Source organism: Tursiops truncatus, chromosome 9 (assembly GCF_011762595.2).
Source record: "Tursiops truncatus isolate mTurTru1 chromosome 9, mTurTru1.mat.Y, whole genome shotgun sequence".
NCBI lineage: Eukaryota > Metazoa > Chordata > Mammalia > Artiodactyla > Delphinidae > Tursiops > Tursiops truncatus.
Genome location: NC_047042.1, coordinates 78,459,592 through 78,481,518, shown reverse-complemented (window position 1 = coordinate 78,481,518; position 21,927 = coordinate 78,459,592). Strand labels below are relative to the sequence as shown.

At 35.3% G+C, this 21,927-nt stretch overlaps 1 protein-coding gene, 1 long non-coding RNA gene and 1 other non-coding gene across 4 annotated transcripts in view; 2 read left to right on the top strand and 1 right to left on the bottom strand.

The window, feature by feature from the left end:
- Nucleotides 1-21,927, top strand: part of WASL (WASP like actin nucleation promoting factor) — a 71,269-nt gene that overhangs the window by 37,971 nt on the left and 11,371 nt on the right. For both annotated transcript variants that reach the window (XM_019924637.3, XM_019924629.3), the window contains exons 5-9: nt 773-796; nt 8,118-8,286; nt 9,322-9,364; nt 10,396-10,549; nt 15,592-16,112. In XM_019924637.3, the coding sequence (XP_019780196.1) occupies nt 773-796; nt 8,118-8,286; nt 9,322-9,364; nt 10,396-10,549; nt 15,592-16,112 (911 nt within the window). The remainder of the gene's footprint in view (nt 1-772; nt 797-8,117; nt 8,287-9,321; nt 9,365-10,395; nt 10,550-15,591; nt 16,113-21,927) is intronic.
- Nucleotides 7,052-7,182, top strand: LOC117313659 (small nucleolar RNA SNORA18). The gene has a single exon (XR_004528247.1). It is a non-coding gene; the product is annotated as a small nucleolar RNA SNORA18 (small nucleolar RNA).
- Nucleotides 7,574-7,889, bottom strand: LOC117313609 (uncharacterized). Its single transcript, XR_004528166.2, has 2 exons — nt 7,779-7,889; nt 7,574-7,694 (listed from the first exon to the last, which is right to left on the bottom strand). It is a non-coding gene; the product is annotated as an uncharacterized lncRNA (long non-coding RNA).

Here is a 21,927-nt window from a genome sequence, read left to right as displayed (position 1 = left end):
CCCTGACTTTCAGACTTGTGTGCTCCAGCTGGGTGTCAGAATAGCCTTCAGACCTAGTATGTGTGAGCAGAACACCTGACCCGTGTTCCCCAAGCCCCAGTTCGACCTGCTCCTCCTCCTCTCCTAGCCGTCCCCATCCCAGTAAAAGGCGTTGGCTCCACCTTGTCAGTCTGGCTCACAGTGGTTCTTCATAAGCCCTATCAATGAGTCCCATTTTCTCTATCTTCAAAAACAAGTCCTGGATCTGTCTCACCACCTCTGTTGCTACCACCCTAATCCAAGCTACCGTTGTCTGTCATCGGGACTATGACGGACTCCCTGCTGTCACTGTATGCCCCCTAGTAGCTCTCTCCCACATAGTAACCAGGCAAAACTTTTAAAAACATAGATTGGATCATGTCACTTCCCCTATTCAAAAACCTGTAAGAGCTTCCTATCATGTATAGAACACTATATTCCTTAACCCATGCCCTGTGGGACCCTACACGCTCCAGTTCCCTGGTTCTCCTTCTGACCTCTCCTTCCACTCTTCCTTTGGCTCACTGCAGTCCAGTATTATGGTGTTCCTTCATGTTCTTCCCTCCTGAGGGCCTTTCAATATGTTGTTCCCTTTCTTGCTTTATTCAAATGTCTGCTCCAATGTCAGTTCCTCAGAGAAACTTGTTAACCACTTATATATGGACGTAGGAATAAAACAGTTTAGATGAGTTGATTTTTTTATGTTGATTTTTGTATTGCATATGTCTAATAATATTCCTTTATTTCCTAACAGAGAAAAGACGAGACCCTCCAAACGGTAAGCTCTTTGATAATTATTGATCAGAAAGATTTTAGATTTAATTTAATCTTGTGGAAACATGTATCATATATTAATACCTAGTATTTAATATCTACGATTAAATACTGTAGTTTATTGTGTTCTTATTTTAAAATAAATAACAGATGGGACTTAGAAATGTACTATTCTTTGGCTTTTTTCTAGGATGAGGGAAGACTGTATAGGGTGAATATCACTATTACTTATATCTTAATTCCTTATTCACAGTTGTTTAAGTTTAGAAATTGTACAACCTGGTCTTAATGTCTTCCTTAAAAGTGGTAAGTTTTATCTAGCATATTTCTTCATTTCCTATTTTCATGTTAGTCTTTTTTTTTCTTATTTCAAAAGATTATTTCACACTGGGAATATAAAACTAGCCCCTTTCAAGAATGAACACTTAACTATTCTGGTGTGTTTAAACAAATAGTAGCTATGCTTACTGTGCTGGTGCGTTTAGAACACATAGTAGCTGTACATAATTCTCCTTAATTTGCTAACGAATACTTGAAGTAATATGGATTCATTTAAAATATATGTATTTATACCAAAGAATAAAAGCAGAATACGAAGGTCCCAGATCTCTAGGGCATAGAATCTCATCCTGGGCCCCATAAACCCTCGCTGAAACTTTGTGCCAAATATTGTAAGTATATATGTTCTTTTCTCTGGGGAGAGAGGATCCGTGGATTTCATCAGATTGAAGTGGGACCCCTGACCCTATGATAGTAAAGAACATTGCTCCAGGAGCCTTCGTTATAATGGGGAATATAGCTGCTGCTTTTTAAAGGCATCTCAAATTCTCTCATCAGAATTTAGAGTGATTATTCAGGGAAACACTTAATATAGTACAGAGTCCTTAATATATGACAACTGTTAGTGGTTGTTGGGTATTTTTTCTTTTAAACCAATATATTGCCTTCTGATTTTGTCCTTAAATTTGTTTTCCTGATACAAAAACATGAACCAAATACTGCTGTATTAAATTTTGGTTTACTTTAGTATAATTTTAAAAAACTCTGACTGTACCTTCAGTAGTGCTTACCATGTGCCAAGTGTTGTATACTTTGACTTTCTCTTTTAAATGGAAATTTTTAATACGTTATAGGGCTGCTTGGAGATAAATGAAGTAATCAAAGTGTTTAGCATGGTGCTTAATCAGTATAGTTATCACGATGAAGGCAATGACAGTGATAATAATAGCAGCTACTATTTAGTGATCACTTACTACCTGCCAGGCACTGTCCAGAAACCATATGAAGTAGCTGCTATCATCCCTACTTCAGATGAGTAAACAGGCACAAATAGGTAACTTGCTCAGGGTCACAAAACTAGGAAAGTGGAGCAAGATTCAGTCTCAAGTGTTCTAACTCAAGAGCCTGCCCCCTTAACCACTGTGCTGTGTCAAGATGATTTTGAAGGAGAAACTGAGACCTGAAGAGAGTAAGTAACATGCCTTGAGGTATGCAGCTAGTATGTCACAGAAACAAAGGAAGCAGAAGCAGCTGAGCCAGAAGTCCTTCATCCGTGAACCTTTAATGTGGCGTTAGAATTTTTCCCCCTTGTTCTGTGCTCAATATTTTAATGTCTTTTTTAATTTATTAAACTATTTGGCATTCTGTGAGCATATATTAAATACCAGTGCAGAAGGCTTCCTAGTGGTACCATCTTTGGGGAAAGTAACCTGAGTGTGATTTTAAAGTGTAGATGTTGTACAAATAATATAATTAAAGTTAAGGATGTAAATACTTCATGGTTTTTTTAAAATTTAATCTTTTCAATACATATAAAATATATTTTTGAAAAGGCACCTAATCCATAATAGAATTTGGATATTCTTTATGTGACAATGGTGTCTTACAATTTTATTACCCATAGTAAGAGAGATACTCATAATTAAATGCAGTTTCTTTCTCTGAGTTTGTTCTTGGTTTTAAATCTTTAGATCTAAAGTTTTAACCCTTTGATACAGTGGTGCCAAACTTTTTTTCATTAAATGAAAGGAGAGTTTAAAAAAATGGCATTGTTAAAATGCGAAATTATACAGCATGTCTTGACAATATTTGCATACTTATATATTTTTTAAATATACATAACATAATTATTAATAGAAGTTTTAATATTTTCTCCTGCTGTGCAGTGGGTTCCCTTGCTCTCCTCATGGTGTGGAGACCACTATTTTGCAGGTGGCATATTACTTTTTTGCATTTGCTGCACTGCCACTAGGTGGCAGTGGACACCTTAACTGCCTAGCAGTGTCCATACAGGAGCTTTGTCCCAGATCCTCATTTAGAAGATCAGTTTAGCAAACCTTTTTCACATTGTTAACTATTAAAAAGACACTTTATGTAGAAGTAACATATATTCCTGAAATACAATTCAGTGTCTTCCTCATTAACTCCTAATCCATATATTTTTCTTTTTTTTCTTTTTTGGTCAGTCTCACCTTTTAGCTTAGATGCTTTCCAATGATTTGTTCTCAGCTTCATGACTGCTTGACATTGGAGGCCTCTAGGCCCCCTATTTCTCAACTATTTTACCTTGGTGAGAGCTCTCTGCTTTTTATGTAATTAAGGGGAAGACTTTAGTTTGTTCTTTTAGTTTTAAAATTAACTAGAAATGCTGTTCAGTGAGAATATTAAAAAATCTTTTCTCTGACAGTTGTCCTTAATCAGAAGAAGGTAATTTGTCTTTTGACTGCTTTTTGAAAAAGAAGGGAAACAGTCCCCTTTATTATCTGTTTACTTCGTACATGTTCTTAGGATGAGTGTAATTTCAGAAATGGAATAATTAAACTTTACTAGATATGATTTGAGTATTTCCATTACCATATCTTTCATAAAGTTTATTAAAAAATACCTCTGTGCCTTATACAACTTATCACTTTTTTGGTCTGTCACTTTTGAAACAAATATTTAATTGGGCTTTAGAACATTATTTTAAATTTATTTCCTAACATCTTCAAACTGTAAAATGACGCTTGTCAACAGGAATATCCAAATACCTAATCTCTTAAATGTGTAAAAAGCCTTTTTTCTAAATATTGAAAGTTATTCGTAAGTATTTCTTGAATGATGAACTGTTGGACTGCAAACTAAGAGAACTGATAAATTGGTAAAGAAATAAAATATAACATTTGTAAAGTTAGCATTATCAATCACCTTGTCATTTAACTTTTGTGAAAAAAGTTATAATAGTTAATAGAGTAGTGGAGTAGGAACCAAGATAGTAGAGTCCACCTTTCCCTTTGTCACTAATTGTGTGACTTTAGACAGGTCACCTGACTCTTCTTGTCCTTAGTTTTTATCTATAAAATGAAAGATTTAGAAAAGCTCTTTAATTTCCCAGCTAATATCAATTTTCTGTACATCTCTGTAATCTGGACTTTTCTATGTAGAGTTAATTAAATAATGTTTTAACCAGTACTGATGAAGTTCATGTGTAAGGACACTAAGGAGCTAATGCCACAGCTTTATGAACTGCTTGGTGGATGCATACAATATATCCACACCTGATTTTGGGGTAGAGAGAGGAGGGGAAACTTTGGTATTCATTCTGCATATCACTTATATTTTATTCCTGTCTTCTTCATCCTTGAGCTTTCTTCAGAGATGGCTGAGTTATTTTCTCTAGTGAGTTATAAATCAGGCTTATAAGAACCTTAACTTTATTGTTTCCCAGAAAAGAATTTACTGGTTTGGATAATTTAAACTATTAACCTTACCAACTCTATAGCATTTAGGACATCCATAGTATAATTGGTTACTTTTACGTAAACTAAAGTAGCATCAAAATGTTTTTATTTTTGTTTTTTTCCTAAAAACTAATTATAATTTTTAAATTTTTGTTTTCATTTTTTTGGCATGCCACATGGCTCGAGGGATCTTAGTTCCCTGACCAGGGATTGAACCCCGGCCCCCTGCAGTGGAAGCATAGAGTCCTACCCACTGCACCGCCAGGGAATTCCCAAATTTTTTGTTATTTTTTAATGGTGAATCTGGTTGTTCCTTCATTATTACTATTTGGACACCTATTTCAGGAAGGATGACATGTATAAAGAGAGTGCCTAACTCTGACTTAACCTAAATCTGTCTCAAGGAAGTTCTTAAATGTTATTAAGTGTAAAGATAGGAGAGTAATAATTTGCAACATCTTAATTTGGACGGTGTTGCTGATGATGATTGGTAATGATAAACTATAAGAGGAGAGAAAGCAGAAAGGGAAGAATGAGAAGTGAAAACATATTACTAGATTAAGTCTATGAAAATGTTAGTATCACCCCAATTCAACCCTCTAACGCTCAAATTCTGGATATTTTTAATAAGTCCCTTATTTTGTGAAACTACAGTGATTTCTGAAATCTTGAATCTGAACCAATTTGAAAATCCAGTTCTTTATCTACTATTTAATAAGCCTTCTATATTGTTTAACTAACCTTTAACTTTTGATCCAATTATTTTCAGATTATTCCTTGACACTGAATCAGCTTTTAAAGGTTTTATCCGTATTGTTCACTAGCTTCCATTTTTTCCAAGAAGAATTTTTATTTCTTGCCAATATGAGCAACTTCCCATGGAATTTTGTGTGAAATTATAAATAGAACTTTAGACATTTACATATTATACTTATGTAATTAGACTTTGAATATTAAGGGAAAATAGATGAATTTTGCACCTCTTTCAAAATTGTTTGTCTGATAAAGTGGCAGATGGCATTTATAATTTTATTTTAACTCTGTTTCGTCTTTAATAGTAGAGTTGAGGGAGAGAAAATTAGTTATAGATAATTTCCCATATAGGTAAATATTTTATTGCAGACAACTTTTATGAATAGGATGCATTTGAGGTTTTCAGCATAATTGAAGAATTATAGTCAAGTTAGCATTTAGTGATCACTCGATATACATTAGCCTGTAATGTCTTGGGATTTCTGTCTGCCATTCTATGCTTGCGTTGGGGATTCCACAGACCACTCCTCCAGTTGGTGATTCATTAGGGCTCACAGGACTGAGCACATAGAGGTACTCATGGCAAAGATTTATTACAGTGAAAGGATATAAAACAAAAATTAACAAAAGAGAAAGACACATGGGGTTAAGTCTGTGGGAAACTACACACAAGCTTCCAAGAGTATTCTCTCATTGGTCACAGGGGATATGCTTAATGTCTCCAGCAATGAATTGTTGCAACACACATGAACTGTTGTCTAAAGAAGCTCAGTGCCTAGGGTTTATTGGGGGCTAGTCACGTGGGCATCTTCTGTCTAGGACATACCAAGATTCTAGACTCCCAGAAGGGAAGCAAGTATTCAGCATAAACCACATTGTTAGCACAAATAGTTGAGACACAATGAGCCCATCTTATCAGGGGATAATGGGAACCCTCTTGAAATCCTAGATCCTAGATGCCAGCTAAGGGCCAACCTTGCAAAGCAGGCCTTTCTAAAGATAGCAGTCTCAGGCCTGCTATGTTGACTGTTTCTCTGCACAGTAGTGATTATATTTTATACAGTATTTTAAAAGTCATCAATAATATCATCTCAGAGGAATTTGGTCTAATAGGAAGTTATATCAGAGAATCATATGTTAAAATGGGATCTCTAAGGAACATGTGTTGCCCTTTGGTTAAATTTTTTAAGGAATTTTTAAGATGAATATATTTCATTCAGACTCTCATACTTTTAAGACCAAAATACTTTTGTGAATTACAAAACAAATTTTTGTGTGCTACGTTTAGTGTCATTCCTGATGATGCTATTAATAATACCTGAAGATGCTTGAGATCTTTTTACTGTTGATCCTTGTGGAAGATGGAATGTTTTGAGAATTTTTCTATTTAAAATTTTTGAGCTCTGTACTTCTGCTAGCCAAAGTGTATGTATAATGGGGGAATACTACTAGACTTAAGTATGACAGTTTTGGAAAAAAATGGTAGTAATATTTGTATAAATTTTTGTTCATCATAGACTAATAAAGTTGAAATAAAGAAGTAAGACTAGACTTCTTTACTAGATTTAAAACAAAGTCGATGCTTCTTTTACTCTTCCTATGTAATATATGCCACTTTACCAATGAGTAATGTGTTGGATGTGAGGCTGTTACAGTCAAAATTTGATGGATCAGATCAATTAAATTTAAATTCTTGTTGAAAATTTATATTCATGAGATTTAATGTTATAAAAAGAGTTTGCTTTGAAATAATGTATCTATGCTAATTTGTTTAAGAATTTATTATAGTTGAGGTCTATCCCGATGGGGCTTTTTCTGTAAACCTACATCGTTGGAAACGCCTCATAGATTAACTGCGTGGTTTCCTTTACTCATAGAACTACCTGTTAGATCTGTGGGAAAGAACTACAAGACAGAGCTGCCAAGTAAACTGTGAAAAACCTAACAAACTTTTTATCTTAGGTATTGGCATATCCCAATGATCTGTACTAGGTTGTGATGGCTTAGGAGTGACTATGATTTGAACCTAATACGTTTTTAGAGGGTGTCAAATTCAGAACCAGGCAGATCCATCTCCTGACCCTAAACATGGTCCTAAAGTAAATTGCTTGAGGAAATTGGATCCCAAAGATTACAGGTGGGGAATTTTGAAGTGTGTCCATATTTCATTGGAGATCAAAGAAGCCTAACTAAAAGAATTGTGGGCTGACTCACATGATAACTTCTTTTTGAAAGGGCTGTTTTATCTTGAAGATTATGAGTTTGGAGGAACTAAGGTGATTGGCAATGGAAAGAATCAGAACGTGTGAAATTCCTTAAAAATTTATTGACTTAAATAACTTTGTGTTACACATAATAAAAAAAAAAACCCTTTACACTTTGTACGGAAAGTCAGCATATATTTTTGGCTCGAGGTGTCTCTAATGTTTTCTGTGGAGGGAATAATAACATTTATCAGTTATAGTTCTGATGTGCCTTAGACGTAAAAAATTGGGGGGGGCGGTGGCTGCTCACCTTATGAAATTCCTTTGCCCTTGCTCTGTTTTGGGCATATGCGTCTTGCTTTGCTTTCTCTTTTGCTTTTTCACTTCGGGTAACTGATGGTATAATCTGTAAGAAAGTTATATGGAATTAAAGACAGACACTTTAAAAAAAAAAGAATTTATTATAGACTTTGGAAATATAGGAATTTTTGAAATTATAAAAAATTAACATGCAGGTTTAAAATTTAAATAATTTATAGTAATGAAGTGGTCCTACCGCAGGAAAAAAATATTTAAATTATAAATTATGATTGTAATAATTGTTATCTTAAATTATATCCCTTTTATATTATTTTGACTTTATTTGCAGGTCCTAATCTACCCATGGCAACAGTTGACATAAAAAATCCAGAAATTACAACAAATAGATTTTATGGTCCACAAGTCAACAACATCTCCCATACCAAAGAAAAGAAAAAAGGAAAAGCTAAAAAGAAGAGATTAACTAAGGCAGATATTGGAACACCAAGCAATTTCCAGTAAGACAGTTCTTTTATTATTCTTATCTTTACTTTTGATTTACTCATTTCTGCTCTTGGTTTTTTAAATTGTTAGAAAGTTTGGTTTGCTTTTTGGGAGAACCCTTATATTTATCACTTGCATACCTTTTCAGCTATAAATTTTGTTGGAGTTTTTTAAAGGCTATTGCTCAATAGACATTTTATTAATCTTAGTTTATTTACTTTTCCACCCATGAGAAAAGAAAAATTAGAGTTGTTTTTTCAACTAATTGTTGGACATGAAAAGGAAATCTCACTTTTCCCTATAAATGATATTTGGAAATTGCCTAAAGGCATTGTCCTAATCTGTTTGGGCTGCTGACAGAATACAATAGACTGGGTAGCTTATAAACAACAGAAATTTATTTCTCACAGTTCTGGAGGCTGTGAGAAAGGAAGAGGCAGGCAAGATTCGGTGTCTTGTGAGGTCCCACTTCTTGGTTCATAGACAGCCATCTTCTCACTGTGTCCTCACATGTTGGAAGAGGGCGAGAGAGCTCTCCAGGACCTCTTTCTTAAGGGCACCAATCCCATTCTTGGGGAATCCACTCTCATGACCTCCCCAAATCCTCATCTCCAAGAACTATCACATTGGGGATTAGGTCTCAAGATAGGAATTTTCGGAAGACATACTCAGTCTATAGTAGGCATCATACCTTTGGTATTTATTTGACATATTTCAAGCATTCTCTTATCCATTATTTCATTACTTCATTACAAAACTCCTGTCCTCTCATACATATAATGCTTGTGTTCTTATGCTAGTTTGTCAGTTAAGGAAATGGATACTCAGAAAGATTGTGTAAAAATGTTACGGCCCAATTAGTAGCAGAGCCTGGGCTAGAATCCTGGTTTCTTGACTACTTGTACAGTTTTTCCCTGAATATGGTTATGTCTGTGAGAACTGTTAGTTCAGGCCAAAAATTCACTGAGTGGATTGGATTTCATATATATTAGGTTTTTAATGCCATTTATGCATTTTATTTTTCTATATTTTTCTATCTACTGCTTTAGGCACATTGGACATGTTGGTTGGGATCCGAATACTGGCTTTGATGTAAGTGTCTTTTCAAGCCATAAGCATTATTATTCTAAATATGTGGGAATGTCATGGCCTATCTTTAGACTTCTATTCTTATTCATTTTTGTTAACTCTAGTGTTTATTGGAATGTGCTTGTATTTATGTTCATATTCCACTGAGGTTTTAAATCATAGACTGTTCTATCATTGATGGCTAAGTCTCTAAAGAGAAAGTTTTTTTTAACTCCTTGGCTTTATCTACTATAATGTAAAAACTCTATGTTTTGAAAGCCAAGAGAAGAAAATTATTTCTGCAAAGTGATCATTCGAGGGGAATATATGCCAAATTACTGGAAAGTACTATAATAAAATTCTGAATATCCAATTGTTAAAATTATCTAGGTCTTTTTATTCTATTATTCTTTTTGGCACTTTCATCATTCATTAATTTGTAGCATTGTGAGCAAAATAGTTGAAACTTGGTTACCTAAGTTACGTATTTAACATTTGGCAGATAATCAGGGTTTGGAAAAATTATTTGAAAAGAAATATTACTTGTGATTGGGGTCAAAAATTATTTTGGTTATTTTTGTTAGAACTACAATGTTAACACCACAGTTTTTTTGAGTGCCTCTTTGTGTTGGGCACTGTACAGGGTGCTTGGGTCATAAAGAGGTCCTTGACCTCAAATTTTCAAATGATTTACTTTTTTTGTGGTATTTGTGATTATACCTAAATCTTATTTAGGACAAGGTGGAATAGTAGGTGAGCATTAGAGGTGTCTGAGTCATGGAAGGATTAGTAAAACTTTAAATGAGATGCCTTCTTTTTAAAGGTAGGGAACAGAGAGATGAGATAAAATATAAAACCTATTCTTTGTTCTTATCTTTTCTATTTTTTGTAAGACAGTTTAGTTAGCATATAAATAATCTAACTATATTAAAAATTTATAAACATAAAAGAAAATAATTTCATAAAGGGCATAGATATGAGAATAATATTTCAACTTGCTATTGTAAAAAATTTGACATAGGTTTTATAGTTAGCAGTTATTTTGTCTGTTGTAGCTGAATAATTTGGATCCAGAATTGAAGAATCTTTTTGATCTGTGTGGAATCTCAGAGGCACAACTTAAAGACAGAGAAACATCAAAAGTTATATATGACTTCATTGAAAAAACAGGAGGTGTTGAAGCTGTTAAAAATGAACTACGAAGGCAAGGTAACTTTTATTTCTATTCAGGCATTCTGATCTATTTTTTCTTTTGACTCTTTTGAGGTCAGTTTCATGGACGACAGCTACATACATTCACGTGAACCTTCCTTAAGCAGAATGTTCAAATTTATGGAGAACTAGTTTGGCCCAGTGTACTGTGTTTTACATTATTTCAGTATAATTGAAAAACTTGTCAAGGCTTTCCTTATTATTAAAAAGTCTTATATTAAATTAATGAAAATTCATACAAAATCTTCTGGCTATTTGTTTTAGAATAAAAAATAATAGTTGCATAATATTTCACTTACTGAATCTTAGAGACCACTATCAATGTTGTTTTTATTACAATTCAGAAGTAGTAATTTAAATATAATCATGAATTCTGTAATGTATAATAAGCATTTTCAGAATATAAATAATGAAAAATCTATTTATTTTGAAATACATTTTTTTTCTTGGCTAAAGTATAAAATTTGTCATTCGGTACCTGAGAGCACAAACAACTTGCAACCTTTTAAGATCTGATATTTTATTTAAATCACCTTGTTTTTTGGTCATATCTTAATAATTATCACAGTAAAATGCAAATACAGTTAATTCTGAGTTTTCTAATATAACTGTTATCTCTTTGCCACCTTATTCATTTGGGGTTACTTTTCTTCTTCCTAGTCTTTGCATACTCATGATAGATAGTGTAGCAAAACAAAAGCTCCAGTTAATCATAGCATTCTTCTGAAGAATTTAACTCATTTTCAATTAGGTATTTGACTTACCTGTATCTTTTTCACTGCTGATGTTCATTCATTCACTCATTCATATATTCAGTAAACATTGTTATGTCAGCACTGGTCTCTACTCAGGATATTCGATATAAAGGTACGGTTTCTGCCCCCAGAAATCTTAGTCTGGTGTGACAACAGGTATATAAACAAGTATACAGTCATAATTACTGTTGTGGAAACACAATGCTAGTCCCACTGAAACTAGTATGATGCTAATTTATCTTATTTCATGAAGAGATTACATTTCCAAATTCTGTGGATTTTTAATAAAAACATCTGGGGCACAGCAACATTATTGTTTTTTAATGTGGCCAGAATGAGTTGTAGTTACCGTTAGTATACAGATGATGGAAGGTCTTGTGGACCTCTAGTTTGTTCCTTGACTCTCTTTTTCTCCACTGTTACCACTCACCTTCACCTTATACCAAAATATTTTCAGGGTCTCTCTGAGTTCTCTGAATTTATAAGTTTATAAATACTCTTGACATTTGTTAGTCCATACTGCTGCCCTCTCACCTGAATATCTGTAACTGAGAGTTGTCTGTATTAACTTAATTGAGTTTGTTTTTTAAACTTATTATTACTGCTTTTTATTCTAATTGCTTTTAAAACATCAAATTAGGCAAGGTCTTTCCTCAATTAAATTACCTAAAACAAAAAAAATTCACAGGCATTACATAAAACATGCTTTGGGAACTTATACTCAAGATTCATATACTCAAGAATCTAACTCCCAGTTTGAAACCTTTTAGACAACCAAGATTGATTTTATAGAAGGTACATTTTTTTAGAGGAAGAATAAAAAGACAGATTAATGATTTTTATTAAGGAAATGTTTTCTAGGCAAAACATATAGTGTGTTCAGAAGTATGAAAAAAAATTAGAGACAGAGAAGTTTATGAAGTTATCATAAAAATATATTTTGTAAAACTTAAATCTCTTGAAATTTATTTTGTAAAATCATGTAATCAAATTTGTAAAAAGTAGGAGACCTTGTGATTTCCACTGTATCTTTTTGTGTGTGTGTCTTTGCAATTGTTTGAAGTCCATTAATTTCTAATAATCTGTTCTTAGGTCCACCACAGTGGAGTGGTATGTATGGGGGATGTTATTTGGCCCAGTGTACTAAATTATGCATGTGTTTATTTTCAAAGAAGCTACAACTCATTTATCCTGCCTCCAAATCTAACATCCAGTAAGGTTTTCTGCCTTCTATTCAAACTAATGTTTGGGGCTATGTAACTAATGTTACATAGATGCTAAAGTAAAAAAGGAAGTTTATTTCTATATGAGTCAGAGCTCATATTTCATCTGTAATTTAGATAATTTTTTTGAAATTCTGTGGATTACCTCTTAACTGCACCACTGTTTTTATTATTAATATACTTATTTTTAGTGATTGCTTTTCACAATTGGTATTATTTCAATAACCTACATAAAATATACTTACATTTTTACATTAATTTGGGGCAGTGGGGAGGACTAAACATAAGCAAACATGCAGTTATAAATGACTACTCAGAGAGTTGTTAGTATTCCCATAAGTTTAAATTTGTCTTGAATAATACTTGCCTGGTTTACTTCATCTTCATGAGAGTAGTTTCCTGAATTCTATAAAACTACATTTCTTTTAAATATTAGTTATATTTATATTATTTTACAATTTCTGCTTATAATTCCCTTAAATATCTAGAGTTATCTACCAATTACTCTTAATATTAATTTGATCTGAAATAATATCTGAAAGTTAAGTATATCAACTTTTCTTTATAGTGCAGCATCAAGACGGGGTTTTTTCCATAAGCCTCAGTCTTTCTTCTTTTCTAACTAAGCTTTGATAGTAAGAACAGTTTTATTTGTTGTAACGTTTGTGTCATGCTTTTTACTTTATGTATTTATTAAATATCTAAGAACTATCATTGTCATTCTGATTCTGGTGTTCGTGTGACTCAGTTTTGAAAATCTGTAGGCCGCCAGACTTTCTCACAGTGGTGTGTGATCTGCTCAGCAGACATTTTTGTGCATGTGAACCTAACGTGCTATCTCTCCTCTCCTCCTGTTTTAATTCTTTCACCTTTTTACCTTGGTATGATATGGCATATCTTCTGCATACTTTCCTTTTTTTATGTAGGCATAATACAGATTTTAAAAATAGAAAGTTGGTAATAGATGTTTTCCTCATGAAAATACAGAGATGTTACTGCTCACTTTTCAGATAATAGAAATGCTGAACTTGTGCTGTACCCAAACTTGGTGCAGTTGATAATTTATTCACTATCAATTAAGGCTCTCCCTTTGCCTGAACAATAATTTACTGTCTCTTTGAATGGGTATTAGCTGAGTCCCAAATTATTCCAATAAATGTGCTTATTCCCAGTTCAAAAGAACTTTAAATCTATCTATTGAAGAGATACATCATTGTACATAGAAAAGATTATGGTTCCAGAGTCCTTGGTGAAACCACAGGAAATGATGGACTAATACCTTTTGTAGTAGAATAGAGTGGGTCCTTTTCCTCTTGATTAACAAACAACTAAATCATAAAAATGCTAGTTCAGACAACATTGATTTTTGAAATGTAAACCTCAGCTGATTAAAATGAAATCTTTGTATCTGCTTGAAGGATTTGATGTACTATCTTATTCAGGGAGTATACATAATATACATATGCCATATCCTCTTGGTTTTACCCTGTTATTACAAATTATGTTAGGAAAAGAATTTGGTTTTAGCAAGTTTAAACCTCCTTGCCTTGGATCTGGTGAGAAAATTGGGTGAACCTTAGCTGCAACACCCAGATCTCCAGTATGCCTTGAGTGTAAATCATAGGAACTTCCCTCAGTGATGGCCTGTATCCAAGTAGGATGACTGTCCTGTTTGCAGCTATATATTATTTCCAGTTTTAAAAGTTTCTATGCCAGGAGACAGTACCCTTGTGAGCTTTGGCCTTTCCGTATATTTCATCTAATGTTTATGACTATATTTGATAGCATATTTTAGAGTGTATTTCCATGATAGTCCCAAATAAAATCAGAAGATAATGTTTGATTTCCTTTGAACTGAGGGGGGCCTTTTCTTCTCTGGTATCATTGCATTATTGAGCATCTGAGCCTATTATTATTTGAAATTAAGGTAGGTATTTTTATTATATAGATTGTCGAAGTATCCATCAATAATATATTAGTTGGTACCAGTAAATACAAATAGCTGTTATGGGTTTTAGGATTTCTTTATTCCTAAAAATAGTTATTTTTTCTAGTCACTCTTTAAATGAATGGAGAAATAATGAAGTTCATTATTATGTAAGTTTGTGTATGCTGTTGGTAAAATCATGTCTCTAGAAATGTAATAAATTTTGTACTTTGAATTTGTTTCTCTATTTTAGCTTACATTTTCCCTTAAGTAAAATAAGAATGTATATGTCATTACTACCAGGATAATGTTAATATTTTATTAATAACTTTAATTTTACAGTGTTTAGAAATTCTCAGTTAATTTGTTAATGGATAAGTAGTTGAACATTTCAGCTGAGCAACCAGCCTCCCTTAATGCCATCACTGGAATTGCTGACCATCTTTTATTAATGTAGTACAACAGATACAATATATACATGATATATTGTATTATATATCACTATAATATATATTTATTACATAACTTGTATTATATGTTATTATATGTTCTATACATGTAAAAATGTAGGACAATATAAATTACAAATGTAAGTTAGGTGACAAAGATTTACATTGTCAAAAAGTTGAGTTTAGCTCAGATTAACTTGAATAAATTCTAATAGATTATACTACATTAGCTATTTAATTCTGAATGTAAATTAATTTTATAAAACAACTAAATATACTTGATTCTTTAAAGAGAGAAGGTATCCATTTTTATGAAAATGTAAAATGTTGCTTATTGCCCAAAATGTTTGATATCATTGTTATAGTTTTATTATTATTACATAAAAATGTGTTTATTCCCTTACCTTGATAAGTGGTGCTGATTCCTAAAAACTAAATTCTACTATTTTAGCTAGTATTTTTTCAAGATAGACCACGAAGGCGATCTTCAGGCCGAGTAGTCCCAAACAGAGTTGTAAGATATCATCTGTGCCCAGGTATCTTTGTAAAGTAACATACAAAGATGAGGCCTCTTTTTTCCCCCTCATATTGGTTTTTTTTAATACATGTTGAAATGAGCCGCTTTTTCAGTATCATGTTTTGGGGGGGGGAAGCATGCTTTTCTTTTTTTCTGTTTTCATTGCAGCACCACCACCTCCACCACCGTCCCGGGGAGGGCCGCCTCCTCCCCCGCCGCCTCCGCACAGTTCGGGCCCTCCTCCCCCTCCTGCCCGGGGAAGAGGGGCTCCTCCCCCGCCCCCTTCAAGAGCTCCCTCGGCTGCGCCGCCACCGCCGCCTCCGTCCAGGCCAGGTGTCGGGGTGCCTCCGCCACCGCCAAACAGGATGTACCCTCCCCCTCCTCCGGCCCTTCCCTCCTCAGCGCCTTCCGGGCCGCCGCCACCTCCTCCGCCAATGTCGGTGGCGGGGCCGGCGGCACCGCCCCCGCCGCCTCCACCTCCCCCGCCGCCGGGGCCGCCACCTCCCCCCGGCCTCCCTTCCGATGGTGACCATCAGGTTCCAACTTCTGCAGGAAGCAAAGCAGCTCTTTTAGATCAAATCAGAGAGGGTGCTCAGCTAAAAAAAGTGGAACAGAACAGTCGACCGGTGTCCTGCTCTGGAAGGGATGCGCTTTTAGACCAGATACGGCAGGGTATTCAGCTGAAATCTGTAAGTAATCTGTTCCTTTCGGTTTAGACTGCCTGTCTTAATGGAAGTTTAAAGCAATTATAAGACATCTTTGAAAAAAATTTTTTTACTTTTTCTCTTGGTGTGTGTTTTTCCAACCCTTACATACCCTAAAATGCGTAAGTTTATACCTTTACCTGTGTGGTCCATACTTCTGTATCAAAATATCACCCCAGAAAGTTCCCTCATGCCTCTCCCTTCTCAGAAAGGATCACTGACCTGATTTCTATCACCATAGGTTTAGTTTGCCTATTCTAGAACTTCATATAAAGAATATTGCACTATGTTTGCAATCTGTCGTTCTACACTTTTAAATAAATTTTAATTTAAAGAAAAATCTTTATTAAACTATACAGAAGTAAAAATAGCCCTGTTGAAACCAATTGTAATCATTTTGGCAAAGTCAAACCATTAACTTTATGAAAACTAAACCATATTTTAAAGTTTATGTGTCTGAAATTTAGATTAGTAGAGAATGAGACTCCACAGAAAATTCAAAGAGTTCTAATTAGAATTTCTATAGTGACAGATAATTTTGGATTCTCTGAATTGGTTGAGGTCATCGTTTCATCTTCCAGAGCAGAGGTTGGCAAACTTTTTTTTTAAAGGACCAGATAATAAACATTTTAGGCTTGCAGGCCATATGGTATCTGTTACAGCTGCTCAACTCTGCTATTATACCACAAAAGCAGCAGCCATAGACAGCACATAAGTCAGTGGGCATGATTGTGTTCTATAAAGCTTTATTTATGGACACTGAAATTTGAATTTCATGTAATTTGCACATATCACAGATATTCTTGTTTTGTTTTCTTTCAACCATTTAAAAATGTGTAAAAAATCATTCTTAGCTTTAAAAAAGTTATACAAAAACAGGGGACAGGCTAGATTTGGTCCATGGCCGTAGTTTCCTGACCCCTGACCTAGAGCCTAACCTGGCTAACATTCACATGCTTCCTCTGGGCCTTTATGTGTGGTCTCTCAGTTCCAGGAGGAACATTTGCTCTGCAGGGCTTCAGGCAGGTTACGGATGGTAGATTTTTCTATGAAGTAAATGGAGCTGAAAGGAGATTTTAATTGAAAATTATTTTGCAGTGTGTAGAGAATTATGATAACTTACTAAATCTCAGAAGCTTTAGCTAGGAAGAGAATGATGGCTAGGGAACACAGCTAATCGAAGGAAAGCATTTAAACATCAACCTAGCACAGATTTAAGAAACTTCTTTAAAATGTGTCTACATCTTTTCTTAATATGTATTCAGGATGATACTTAGATCAGCCTGTGAACAATCACCTCTGCTCCCTCTCCCCATTTAGTTCAGACTACAGGTTTCTCAGGAGCAGTTGAAGAACTTTGAATAGTTGTTGGGGGGGGGGAATTATTGTCAAAATGACCACAGCCCAGGTGAATAGCAGATTTTAATGGGGTCATATACTTTAGAATTTCAAATACATAAGTTGACCCTTGGACAGCAATGGGAGTTAGGGGTGCCAGTCCCCTGAGCAGTCAAATCTGTGTATAACTTTTGACTCCCTAGAACTTAATTACTAATGGCCTACTGTTGACTGGAAGCCTTACCAATAACATAAACAGTTAATTTAACACATATTTTGTATATGTATTATATACTGTATTCTTACAACAAAGTAAGCTAGAGAAGGGAAATGTTATAAAGAAAATCATAAGGAAGAGAAAATACATTTACAGTACTGAACTGTATTTATTGATGCTGTAAGTTTACATCATCTGTTTACAAGATGAATAATCTATCTGTTAGTACCTACATCAATTTGGTCAATATTGTCTTATTAATATAATACAAACACTGTAGATGTTATATGTAATACTAACAGTAGACATCAAAAATGAAAAGAATGTGAGAAATTTATATTTATTTACATGTATAATAATTCATGCAGCGTTAACGGAGAGACAGCCATATGATTGCTTTATGGTAGCCTAGCATATTCGATATGGTTGCTTCACAGTAGCCAGCCTATATACTAGTGAATGAATCGTTATAAAATTTTTATGGCATATGTTAGTACAGTCATATTCATAATACTGTATTGGGAACATTGTTATATGTTTTTTCAAAAACCACTTGCCTGTGAAGGTAGGCAGATACGCAGTTTCTCCAGTTACGAGAGAGGGGGGCATACTGTATGGTAATGTAGTTCTCCAAAAGCAAAGTTGTAGAACAGTAAGAAAACTAACACAGTATTAATTTTATATTAAATATCCCTCACCTTACGCCTATGTAAGGAGCGGCTATCCACTTCAACTCTTACACACAGTGTTCTACATGATGAATACTTAGGTGATGATGATGACACAAAAATATTTCATACACTTCTTGCCATATAGTTATTAGATTTTCACACAGAGACACACATACACAACAGATAAATTTATTAACTGTACAGCATGATGATTACTATTCATTAAGTGGAAGTAGGTCATCGTAAAGGGCTTCATCCTTGTTGTCGTCACGTTGAGCAGGCTGAAGAGCAGGAGGAGGAAAAGGAGGTGTTGGTCTTTCTTGCTGTCTCAGGAGTGGCCTCAATGGAAGATGTGGAGGGAGGGGTAAGGGGAGGCAGGAGAGGCAGGCACACTAATTTTATAGAACTATATCATACTGGGTTGGCCAAAGAGTTTGTTCGGTTTTTCCCGTAAGATGGCTCTAGTAGCGCTTAGGTTGTCTTTAACTTCATTCGAAACAATTTTATTAGATTGTATTGTGACAGCTGTCATATCAGCGTGCATTAAAAAAAAAAAACTTACCAAAAATTGGTGAATTTTTGTGTAGCCGTTTTAATATTGAAAACGGAAGAAAAACATTTTCAGCATATTAAGCTTTATTATTTCAAGAAAGGTAAAAACACAGGCAAAACGTAAAAAAAGACTTGTATAGCGTATGGAGAAGGGGCTGTGACTGGTTGAACGTGTCAAAAGTGGTTTGCGAAGTTTCGTGCCGGAGATTTCACGCTGGATGATGCTCCACGGTCAGGGAGACCAATTGAAGTTGATAGCGATCAAGTCAAGACATTAATTGGGAACAATCAGTGTTATACCATGCGGGAGATAGCCGACATACTCAAAATATCCAAATCAAGCGGTGAAAATCATTTGCACCAGCTTGATTTATGTTCATCGCTTTGATGTTTGGGTTCAACATAAGTTAAGCGAAAAAAAACCTTCTTGACCATATTTCCACATGCAATTCTCTACTGAAACATAACGAAAACATTCCGTTTTTCAAACAAATTGTGATTGGCAATGAAAAGTGGATACTGTACAATAATGTGGAACGGAGGAGATTGTAGGGCAAGCGAAATGGACGACCACCAACCACACCAAAGGCCGGTCTTCATCCAGAGAAGGTGATGTTGTGTATATGGTGGGATTGGAAGGGAGTCCTCTATTATGAGCTCCTTCCGGAAAGCCAAACAATTAATTCCAGCAAGTACTGCTCCCAGTTAGAACAACTGAAATCAGCCCTTGATGAAAACATCGGGAATTAAGTCAACAGAAAACGCATCATCTTCCATCAGGATAATGCAAGACTGCATGTTTTGTGATGACCAGGCAAAAACTGTTACAGCTTGGCTGGGAAGTTCTGATTCATCCTGCATATTCACCAGACATTGCACCTTCGGATTTCCATTTATTTCCGTCTTCACAGAATTTTTTTAATGAAAAAAATTTCAATTCCCTGGAAGACTATAAAAGGCACCTGGGACAGTTCTTTGCTCAAAAAGATAAAAAGTTTTTAGAAGGGCTTCCCTGGTGGCTCAGTGGTTGAGAGTCCGCCTGCTGATGCAGGGGACACAGGTTCGTGTCCCAGTCCGGGAAGCTCCCACATGCCGCGGAGCGGCTGGGCCCGTGAGCCATGGCCGCTGAGCCTGCGCGTCCGGAGCCTGTGCTCTGCAACGGGAGAGGCCACAGCGACGAGAGGCCACAGCGGTGAGAGGCCCGCGTACCGCCAAAAAAAAAAAAAGTTTTTAGAAGATGGAATTATGATGTTGCCTGAAAAGTGGCAGAAGATAGTGGAACAAAAGGGTGACTACATTGTTCACTAAAGTGCTTGGTGAAAATGAAAAATGTGTCTTTTATTTTTACTTGAAAACCAAAGGAACTTTTTGGCCAACCCATAATTCCTTGTTTTAGTTTTAGTACCCATATCATAGAAGGGTCCGTGTTGTAAAGGAAGTCAAATGCAGTCTTGAATAATCCGAGAACCCTTCTTTCTTCCAGATTGTCTCATGTCCATTTGTTTTCCTGGCACTGCTTCTTCTACATTTTCTTCATCATCATCTGGCACTGGTTTGGAAACACTCATCTTCATCAAGTCATCTTCTGTTAATTTTTCTGGTGTGGTATCTGTTAGCTCTTTTATTTCTCCAAGATCCATATCTTGAAACTCTTCACCACCACTGCCACCACCTCCCGCCACCTTTTTTGCCATATCAATGATCTCTTTCATGATTTCCTTGCTTGGCTCTGTTGTAAATCCTATGAAGTCATATAGAACATCTGGACACAGTTTCTCCAGCAGGAATTTATTGTTTTGGGCTTGATGGCTTTCACCACATTTTCTGTAAGAACAATGGCATCTTCAATGACGTAATCCTTCCAGACTTTCATGATGTTCTCTCTCCCGGAGTTCTCTTCTATAGTTGACAGTTCGTCACATAGAGTACCATGTGTAATGAGCCTTAAAGGTCTTTATGACCCCCTGATCTAGAGGCTGAATTAGAGATGTTGTGTTGGGGGCAAGTAGACCACTGTGGTGTTGAAGTCATGGGGTTCTGGGTGGCCTGGGCACTCTCCAATATCAAAAGAACTTTATAAGGTGGTCCCTTACTGGCAAGGGACCTCCTAACTTCAGGGACAAAGCATTGATGAAACCAATTCAGAAAAAGTGTTCTCCTTGTCCAGGCCTTTTTGTCATCTAACCAAAAAGACTGGCAGCTGGTGTTTATCTTTTCCCTTCAACAAGAGTTAGCAAATTTATAGATAAGAGCAGTCCTGATCGTAAACCTGACTGCATTTGCACAGAACAGCAGAGTTAACCTATCCCTCCTCAATCGTGGTGCTTGCTTCTCTTCCTTACTTATAAGTGTCCTTTGTGGCATTTTTCTTCCAGGGCACTTCTAGGACACTTTCGTCTACATTTAAAACCTATTCAAGCAGATATCCTTTCTCCTCTATTATTTTCTTAATGGCATCTGGGAACTCCTCTGCTGCCTCTTGGTCGGCAGAAGCTGCTTTTCTTTTAAAGCCAAACCTCTTTCTAAAATTATCAAACCGTCCTTTGCTGGCATTAAATTTTCCAGCTTTAGATCGTTCACCTTCCTTTTCATTTAAGTTGTCATGTAATGACTTCACTTTTTCTCAAATCATTAGAGTTTATAGGTATGCCTTTCTTATAGCAATCCTGCATCCACATGGAAGCTGCATTTCAATATGAGATATAAAGTTATTTCACAAAAAGTGCAAGGTTTTTGCACCTGATGATGTAGCTGCAGCGATGGTTTCATGAATTTCTTGTTCTTTTTTTTATTATGGTCCTTAATGCCAGATTCATTTGTCTTGAAACAGTGGGCAGCTGCAGCTGCAGACCTCAGTCTACAATACATATCACACAATTCAGCTTTTTCTTGTAATGTCATGACTTTTCTCCGCTTCTTGGGAGCACTTCTAGCATTACTAGTGGTGCTTAGTATGGGTCCCGTGGTTTTGGTCAAGGTTTGCAGTATTGCACTAAATACAATGAAAAATACATGAGAACTG